Consider the following 10337-nt stretch of genomic DNA (forward strand, 5'->3'; position numbering starts at 1 on the left):
ACCGACACCATGGCGCTTCTATCCAACGAGCTGCTGGCATTCGTACAACACGTCGTCAACACCATGGACGAAGACGGCATCGTGCAGCTATGCAGGTCCACCTACACCAACGAGGAGATCTGCAAGGGCAGGCTCGTGCTGTACGAAGCGCTCGGGAAGACAGCGCAGATGACGTCCCGGAGGAGAGACGGAAGCGAACGAAGCTTGCAGGACATCATCTCCCTGCTCAAGCAGACTAATCCTGCGGAGTTGCCAATGTTTGTGGCCAAGCAGCACCACAAACTGCCGGCGGTATCGACGGACCACGTCAACGTCTCCAGCCTGCTCCAGAAGTTCAACATCATGAGGGCAGAGCTGGACGAGATGCGAGGTAGATTGGATGCCTCGGAATCCACCATCAGTGAGTTACGTAGTGAATTATCACAATTAAAAAGTAATAATTCATTATGTAGGTCACCCGAGCATCCGATCGACTCGATAAATATGCGTCGCGGAGCTCAACGCGACTCGCCGTTTTCCACGTCAGCAAAATCAAGTGGGTCAGCAACAGCCGCCGCCGTCAGCTCGCCGTCCGCGTCACCGCATGACGTCGACACGAAATTGAGGCCCCCGCGGGCAAAGGCACATCTTCAATCAAAGGAACATCTTCGACTCGACAGGGACGAGAGCAGGAGGTGCGATGAGGAGGGCTTCGTTCTGGTGGAGAGGAGGAAGAAGAGGAAGCCCGAGCTGCGCCTGCGGAGCGAGGTGCCCGCGACGCCGCTCTACGAGTACGTGTCGCGCCTGCACTGGTCCATGACGGTCGAAGACATCGTAAACTACATCCGCGAGAAGACCACCTACACCTTGAGGGTGGAGCGTCTGCACTCTTGTCACAAAGTGAATTTCAGTTCCTTTGTGGTGAGAGTGCCGACTCAAGTTTTATCCATCTTCGAGGTGGAGGAGTTCTGGCCCGCCGGTGTAGTTTACCGGAGGTTCCGGGGGAGGCTCCCGAACGAAGCGCGCATCACGTCGCCGAAAGAGACTTTACGTGATGAAGTGTAGTGTGATTGTGTGTGTGAATGTGTAAATAATATCTATATATATAAAAGAAAGTCGTGTTAGTTACACCACTTATAACTCAAGAACGGCAGAACAGATTTGGCTGAAAATTGGTAGGGAGGTAGCTTAGAGCCAGGAGACGGACATAGGATACTTTTTATCCCGTTCGACAGCGTTCCTGTGTGACTTGACATGAAACGTCAGTCACTATAAAACGTGGTATAACAAAAAAGAATCAGACTTGGAATAACAAAACGAAAATGACAGCTATGTAATTGACGTAAAATGACAGCTATGTAATGACGTATGGATGACAATTTGATATTTGTAAGAAATCAATATTAAAACTATTTCTATTAAATAAATAATTAACAAGTGGATTGAAGTGAAGTGAAGTTTAATTAATAATGCCGCGACCAAGACGATCGAATCTTTCCCGACAAAGCCGTAATGCAAGAAGAATACAAAATACTGCAAATGAAAGGACTGAAGAAGAACAAGAAATTGCACGTGAACAGCGCCGCAATAGTATGGCTCGACTTCGTGCTTCTCAATCACGAGAGCAAAGTGAAGCAGCCCGTGAAACAGCTCGGTTGGCAATGCAGAATCGTCGAGCGAACAACAGAAGTCAACAAATAGATAATTTGCGACGCAGAACAAGATATTTAGCTGATTTGAATCGAGCTGCGTTTCGATACGATTGCAGCAATGATTACAGCTTGCATCCTAGCGTTTGCATTGGGCAAATGGACGTTGTTTGCGAGTATTGTGGTGCATTAAAGTTTTCCGGAGAAACGCCTGGATTATGCTGCGTTAATGGTAAAGTGAAATTGCCAGTGTTGACTCCGCCACATGAGCCATTGTATTCATTGCTTTGCGGCGAAACACAAGAATCACGCCACTTTCTTGCAAATTTACGCCTAAAGGTTGGCTCCGTAGTAATCATGCTTCGAAACATAAACCAACCAAAACTGTACAACGGTACGCGTTTGGTGGTTAGTAAATTGATGAACAATGTAATTTACGCTACGATAATGATAGGAAAATTCAAAGGTGAGGAAGTTCTCATTCCGAGGATCCCGATGATCCCAACCGATATGCCGTTTGAATTTAAAAGACTTCAATTTCCGATACGTCTTGCATTTGCCATGACAATCAACAAATCACAAGGCCAATCCTTAAAAGATTGTGGTTTAAATCTAGAACATTCATGTTTTTGCCATGGTCAATTATACGTGGCATGTTCACGGGTCGGAAGACCATCTGCGTTGTTTGTTTTTGCGCCTGATAATAAAACAAAAAATGTCGTGTATCACAAGGTGCTTAAGTGAAGAGCAACCTATGTACTAAAATACAGAAATAATAATGAATGATTAATGTAGTTATTTAATTTTTTTTTGTATTTTTTCGAATAAAATAAAAAAAAAAACTGCTTATTTATTGCCATTAAGGCGGAACAAAGTTCGCCGGGTCAGCTAGTATATTATATTAGGATAAAATTGTTCGGCGTGCATCCGTTGTCTGATTGCCATAACACAAGTTTTTACTTAGCATGGGATTAGACGACGTGATGTACGCTACCTAGCTTTTATACTATTGTATATTATTGTATACTTAATAAAGAATTTGAATTTGAATTTAACCGACTTCCAAAAAGGAGGAGGTTATATGTTCGGCTGTGGATTTTTTTTTTTCAACTCTTGTCTCTGGGACTTAGCTGATCTCAGACTGGCCGTGTAAGCATTGTCTAATAGTATCTTAGATTCAATAAAAAAACAGCTATAGTCCATTTTCAATTTGTCAACTTGTTGTCAACAGACTTCAACCATAAATAAAAGAGTATAATTCGTATGTATAGGCTTGTCACTCAAAAATCTGTCATTTCTCATGTGTGTGTGTGTGTGTTGTAGTGTGTGTAACGTTTTATTTGTTAAAGAATGTAAGACAAAAGCATAATTTCAAAATAATATTAGCTCGATGCACTCCTTCACCATATAAACTATAACTGTGCAAAATTTCATGTACCTACGTTTCCCATTTTCCGTAAAAACGGTTACAAATTTTTTCGTTCGCGTATTAATATTATGATATTTATGTAGAATGTAGATGAAACTCTTTTAAATAAAATTGGTCATTTTTATCTCTTAAAAGTAATTGAGATGTAAATATTTTCCCAGCTCCCAGCTCCCAGCTAAGTTTTTTAAAAAGCTGGTATAGGTCGTAAAGTACGCTACAGTCAGTAGTAAATAAAAATGCTAATATACATTTTTTAACACTTTGTGGCATCCTAAACAACCTAAAAACGTCTGTCCCGTCGAAGAATCGCAATATAATCTTCATCACAATAACAATCGGCTGGCCCCATATTAATGGTGTTATCAAAAACCCATCAGCGCCGGTCGTTGAACCCGAATGGGCGAATTGGCAAAATGGCGGAATTAAAACTGCATCCAATCCACGGCGTAACGATAATTATCAGTAATTAGGATGAACTGGCGGACGCCGCTTTGTTAAATATACAATGACTGATGGGACTGGACTCTGGAGCATTAAAATACTAAGGGAATACGCCATTTAAGGGGGACACCTATTTAAAAAAATCTATACGGCAGCATGGATTTTAAATTAAACAATACCATCTCTTTCACACTTCTCTACAGAATAAAATAAACATAATACCTATTTCAATTTTCAAGTATACCTAACAGTTTTTTTTTATGAAATAAGGGGGCAAACGAGCAAACGGGTCACCTGATGGAAAGCAACTTCCGTCGCCCATGGACACTCGTAGCATCAGAAGAGCTGCAGGTGCGTTGCCGGCCTTTTAAGAGGGAATAGGGTAATAGGGGAAGGTAGGGATGGAAAGGGAACGGAATAAGGGAGGGTAGGGAAGGGAATAGGGTAGGGGATTGGGCCTCCGGTAAACTTACTCACTCGGCGAAACACAGCGCAAGCGCTGTTTCACGCCGGTTTTCTGTGAGGACGTGGTATTTCTCCGGTCGAGCCGGCCCATTCGTGCCGAAGCATGGCTCTCCCACGTCTCCCACGTTAATATTAATCGCGTAAATTTTTACGCTGCAAGACGCGACGAGTTCCAGTTGTCTTTGAAATATACCGTAGATGACTCCAGTCGGCTAGAACTCCTTCATAAAGATCGGTAGCCAAGTAACTGTAAAATGAACCCATGGGGCCTGGCTGGCTAAGTGGCTACCTAGAAAAATATTAGGCGCACATACTAAAAGCAAATTATCGCGCAAATATCATGTTATCACATTATTTAATCTAATTCTGGCTATTTCAGCAGCAGTAAACATGTGCACATTTCGTAAAAACACGTCCTCCATTGCAGCGGGTACATGGTAAACACAGGCCCGTAGTCAAGTGTATGGGCGCTATAAAGTGGCAATACGCCCCTGCGCCGTAACTTGCCCCTGTGGTCAAGCCTGGGAATTGTATGGAGCTGAACGTACTTGTGTTTTTTTGGATAAAAACACCGATTTGGTATCGGTGACCGGTTTCATTGAGTGCCCGATGTGTGCGCAAAGACACTCTTTTTCATAACTCACAGGAAAGGATAAAATAGAACATCTAACGAAAGCATCACCGTTACATAAAGGTGACTAATTTCGTAGACATAAGAGTTCTTGGCAACCGATCATTTACACATAGCGATCGGTGAAACAAAATAAATAAGTTGCAGAGTTATCCCAGCAGTAATTTTGCCAATTCCCTTCTTGAGAAAACTCATAAGGTATTTAAACAATGGAACGTCTTAATTTTGCAGTGTCTTAAAATAAGCCAAGCATGTTTTAAGATTTTAATTACGGCAACAATACCCGAAAATGTGCTTTAAATTTTCTGTAAAGAAATGTAGGAAAACAAAAAGCTACTTAGTAGTTGATGTTACGTTGGCCTTAACTACAAGTATATTCATATAAATAGGTAATAATTTACTTATTCATGTAAAATATATTTTATTACCCAACAGACTTAATTCAGTGCAGAAATACATTTAAGATATTTTGAATGTTTCGTGTCTTTAAAATTTAGCTTTAACAGAAATTACGGAAAATATTTTACAGGTAAAAGTAAAAGTATCCTCATGTTTTTTGGAATGAATTGATTTTCGGAAACCTTTGGAAGTGATTCAATTAAAGCAGCTCTATATACATCCGGACAGTCGGAGCAATTAAAACAAGGCAAGTCCAGGTCGGCCATCTTAAATCTGTTCAGTATTGGCAATATCTGGCCCGCCGTTACTCGCCAGTCGCCACGGCCACGCACGGGATTTAGGGCCGCATGCACTTTATGATGCCTCAAGGGAATTTGTTGAAACCGAATGTGCACCCATTTGCTAATTTACCTACCTCTGAAAATTACGGTATGATAATTATTTTCAGATATTTTTTTAACTTTGTGACATCTGAAAGCATTTACAAGGACCCAAGTAACGCCTTGCCGACGGGTAGCAGAAAGTTACAATTAAGTATTTTTTTATTGACAGTTTTGATACCGCTTTGCAGCACGATGTTATTGCGATTTGAATTAGTCTGTTCTGTCATGTCATCGAAATCCCCTCTTCCCCTCCCCAACTATAAAGAACTATTTTGGAAGTTACGTCCTTTCTGCTAGGTTGATTCCTCCTCTACTCGAGAAAGGTTTTAATTGCCCCATATAGAGTGGGCAGTGGCACCATTGGCGTGGGTTGTCATAACCCCATTCCTTCTTGCTTCTCTTACCTCTTCTACTAACGTTTGAACGTATTTACTGCTTTAGCCCGAAGAACCAGACTTCACCTCTGGTTGGCACAATTTCCATCTTTAAATAGTGCAAGAATTATGAAATTAATTAGCCAAACACTGCATTGCGTGGAATAGAAATTAGAGATTGTATTGGCATAGATCATGGCTCCGGCCGTTATAATATGGTTTAAATTTGAATTTTAGTAGAATATCATTATTTATTATCGGCCAGTCGATGACGTTGCCCGATAATGGTGCACTAAATATGATTTAGTGATTAGGTTATAAAGCAGGCATTAGCTGCTATGTGCGGTGAGCTTTGGTATATAAACGGATGAATCATTGGTCGTTCGGATAAATACTTCAATGGTCGGTTCCAAAATTGTTCTTTCTCACATTCTGGTTTCAATAATTTAAGGAAAATTGCAAGCGTCATTTAGAACATCCGTGTTGTATTTTTAGTCCTAGGTCCCTGAGATCCTGTCAAAGGTTTGCTTTGGTTATCGCTGCCGATCCTAGCTTATATAGGAAAAGCGTTGATGGGAATGTGTGGTGGGCTATAACAGTGCAGTGGCCGTGTCAAAAATATATTTTTGTTTAATTTACGAATATCTTTTTAGTTTAATTTCATCTTTTTAGTTTGATTATTAACACTTTTAAATACTGTGTCAATGAAATTCTACTTTTAATGTACTTGTGAAATTATGCGATGGATATATATTATACATCCATCGTATTTTAACCATATTATACACATGTATTAAATACTCAATACTCAATTCATGAACCTGAATAATTGCTAATTTGTACTTATGTATAGTTACATACATTAGTTTTTTAACTAAGCTGAACTACGCTAACCAAACTATCACTGATCATAAAGCTGAAAATAAAGCTTCAGTTTATAGCCTATCTAAACCAGTATAAGCTAAATTAGCCGATAACATCATATCGTTACTAGGGGCTCATCAGCACAGAGGTATAAATCTGAGCGCGGCTGATTATACCGCGATAATGCGATGAGGGGTGTGATTTAGTGCGCATTTTACTATACTTTATTACTGCAGAATGCGGAAAATGATGGCATTGTCTGCAGCCAGAAATTATCGCCAGATATGCTTGGAAACGACAGGGGTGAGATGCTGACGTAGAAACACAGTTGTCGGTTAAGCTATAAAATGTTTATCGTGGTAGAAGGCCGTCGTTCGACGGTAGATCTTCACACGTCGACGTAATAATAACCGAAATGTTTGCTACAGCCGTATTCTGACTCCCGCTGTTGGATGCTGGTCACTGCATGCACAGAGGCCGTAGCCAAAGTCCCTTTCGTTAAAAACGATGACGAAATTCGTTATAAAAATGTATGGGATTTGACATTAGTCTTCGCAAGCGAAATATCATTTAGCGATGACTTATGTCAAACCGCATACATTTTGATAACGAATTTCATCTTCGTTTTTAACGAAATATACTTTGTCTAAGGGGCCTAGCATATCGTTACAGCGAGTGGCTGTCCAACACAGAATTGACCAGCTCACTTGACACCTTGACCGTTCAAGTTCAGACCAAAGAAAATGACCGCTTAAAAATGAAAGTGTTGTTTGAATCATCTGTGAAAGCACAAAAAGAACGGTCTGCTTTCGTTTCGAATTATTTTTGGTTTATAATCTTTCTGTACTTACTGTCTGCAGTAATAAATTTCTATATCTAGGTCATCTTACACGATAGCTCATACTAATGGATACTTTCCGGAGACTTCAGCGCCAACAGCGCAGAACAAGATAAACCAATAAAACTGGCGTATAAATAAAAATAACTACCCCCATATAACTACCCCCATATAAATAAGTATGCTCAGTCACGTTGAGTTATGTCGTCACACAACATAAAATATACAACTGGAGGAACAACAGTTTTGCCCCATATTAACAGTAAACAGACGAAGGTCGCGGGGCATGGAGTCGAATACTAATTAATATTTTCATAATAAAATGCAACTGCAAAATAATAAAATGCATGAATAAAAATAACACACAAGTAAAGAGTTCACAATACATAAAATTTCATTTAAACTGTTTAGGTAGATGTATTTTGGGCAAAGTCCTCCCTCAAAGGTATACTTACTAAGGTATTACATTGTACTTCCTCCTGCGCCACTATAGCACTGCACCGAGATGGCATTACATATAAATATACACAATCAATAATATATAATGAGCCATATAACATAATATATTCTCCTCATACGTTTATGAACTAAAAAACTTAAACTTCTACCAAAACCAACGGTTGTAATTTTAAGCTTTGTTTTGCGTAATTGTTATTATTGAATCATAAAAGGTTAATAAGCTATTTATCAATTAGATAAAAAAATAACCAATATTATACAATATATCTCCGTAAAACAATATAATTTATTGTCACAATATCTATGCTGAAAGAAAGCGACTCCACCGCCCCCCTGTTCGCCACATTCGTCCCAATACGGGCTCAGTTCGCGGGGCAATTCGTTATTTTTATTGTTTTTTGTTATTATCGTCGTGTCCCCGGATGACGCACGGCCGGCACTGGATGCGTTTAATTGCCCTACAACCATCTAGAACACTCGAGAAGCTCACATAAATATGATAAGATTAAGGTGCATTTGAATATGAGACCGTACATCTTAAAATAAGCGCAAAATACGGCTCCATTGTTTTCTCTGTGCTAAATGTTTTATGACAATTTACGAGCTAAAAAGGTGTTTATTACATCTATTTTATGCAAGTTTACAAAAAGAAAATTAAAATTTTCTCCGGGCTAAAGGAGTAATTAATTATTTGTTGTAGTCTTATGGTAAGTATATATTCAGAATTAGTTGTAAGTATATAATTAAAAAATCACAAACTACAATTCCCAAAACCTGATTAGTGAAACAGGAATAAATTCAATATGAAATTATCTTCCCTCCAGAGAATCGATGATTTCAATCACATTAACAAAATTATATATTGTCTACTAATTAATATAATATTTATTGAGTCCATGCAAAAAGTTCAGAAAGTAATTTAAAAAAAATTATAGTTTTTCTTGAACACAAATTTTTAATAAACTACATTCTCGAAAAACCAAAGACTTTAAACTCGAAAAAGAATATTTAAACTCGAAAAAGAATATTTAAACTCGAAAAACATAATGCTCTCGGCTTAATCTGGTGAAAATAGTCGTCTTATTATTGTTCCCTTCTTTAAAAATAATCACTACCTAATCAGTAATTGCTAATTAGCTAAATACAACAAACAAACAGGTATTGTTCACTAGAATCAAACTATGTTTTCCGAATATTTCCTTATCACTTTAAAGGTAATTTGACTTTAATAATTAGTTCAGTAAAATAATTAAGTGTTTTGTTTTCAAAAGCAACTTTTTTACTTACCGTCATTTACCTACTTAAGCAAATGCCAACTCGTGCACACTTCAGTATCATTCGAATTGTCATCACAATGAGTTCTATAATCGACGCCGAAAGTATTCTGATGGAGAACGAGCATTGGTCGCGACTGGACGAGGAATGGGGCATTCCTGTAGACCTGGAGGCAGACACAGAAGACGACTTCAAGCTACGACCAGTCTTCAGCTCTTTAGACCTGATCGGATCCACTTTCGATTCTTCCGTCCTCTTGAAGAAGATCAGAAAAAAGGTCGGCCGAAAAGTGTCGAAACGATCTTCTTCTGTGCTGGACTACACCGAGTTTCTTGATGACTTAAAGAAGAATTGCAATATGGAGTCGTCGAATAACTTTTACGTGGTGAACAGTGAGATCATTACTGCGGCTTCCGTTGAGAAGATCTGTAAAGAGATTGATGACGTGTTCAAATCGATCGAGAAGTTATCTTCAGCTACGAGCACTCTTAGAAAGGGACAGAAGTTTCCAGAAGTAGTTCAGTGCAGTATTTCCATAGACGACCTATCTTTCGACGATACTAAGAAGAGTTCTGTCTATAACAGCGAGATAGACAGACATATCGAGGAGGCGTTAGATCAGTTTGGGTCCACCATATCTAGTATTGAGAAGATTGACCAGTCTACCCTGGCTTCCGTGACTGCCCTGGTCCAGAAGTTTAGTTCCGTGCTGAGGAGTCCAGTGGTGACCTACAATTGGAGTCCAAAGAAGAAACGACAGTGTTGTGACAAGTTCAAAGAGTTGATAGACTTTTGGAATAAGCGTGCAGTTGATGCTTAATTATTGTAAGTAGGTTTAGAGTCATTCTGATTAATATAAATTAATTTTATTATAATTTTAAACTTCGGTTCGGTTTATATTACATATTCTGACAAATAAATTATTTTATGGCATAACGTTGTTATTTTATTATTTATCCAAAACACAATATGTATTATGTTGTTTTTTGCAATGGAAATAAATGTGATATTGTATAATAAACTGTAAAATCATAGGCTTATAGAACATACAATTCCTTCTTAACTAATATTATTATAACAAAATATGTTCATTAAACATTTGCATGTCGATTAAAACGACAAAAATATGTAATACACTTTTTAACACACAC

General features: G+C 38.7%; 1 protein-coding gene across 1 annotated transcript; it reads left to right on the forward strand.

Moving 5' to 3' along the window:
- The first annotated feature begins 9223 nt into the window (after positions 1-9223).
- Positions 9224-10116, forward strand: LOC121731693. Its single transcript, XM_042121265.1, has one exon. It carries the CDS (start codon positions 9266-9268, stop codon positions 10004-10006), a length of 741 nt encoding a protein of 246 aa, XP_041977199.1. The 5' UTR covers positions 9224-9265; the 3' UTR covers positions 10007-10116.
- Positions 10117-10337: the final 221 nt, after the last annotated feature.

Source organism: Aricia agestis, chromosome 11 (genome assembly GCF_905147365.1).
Source record: "Aricia agestis chromosome 11, ilAriAges1.1, whole genome shotgun sequence".
NCBI classification, from domain to species: domain Eukaryota; kingdom Metazoa; phylum Arthropoda; class Insecta; order Lepidoptera; family Lycaenidae; genus Aricia; species Aricia agestis.

Coding starts and splice junctions, on each gene's coding strand:
- LOC121731693 (XM_042121265.1), top strand. CDS start 9,266: ATGAGTTCTATAATCGACGCCGAAAGTATTCTGATGGAGAACGAGCAT.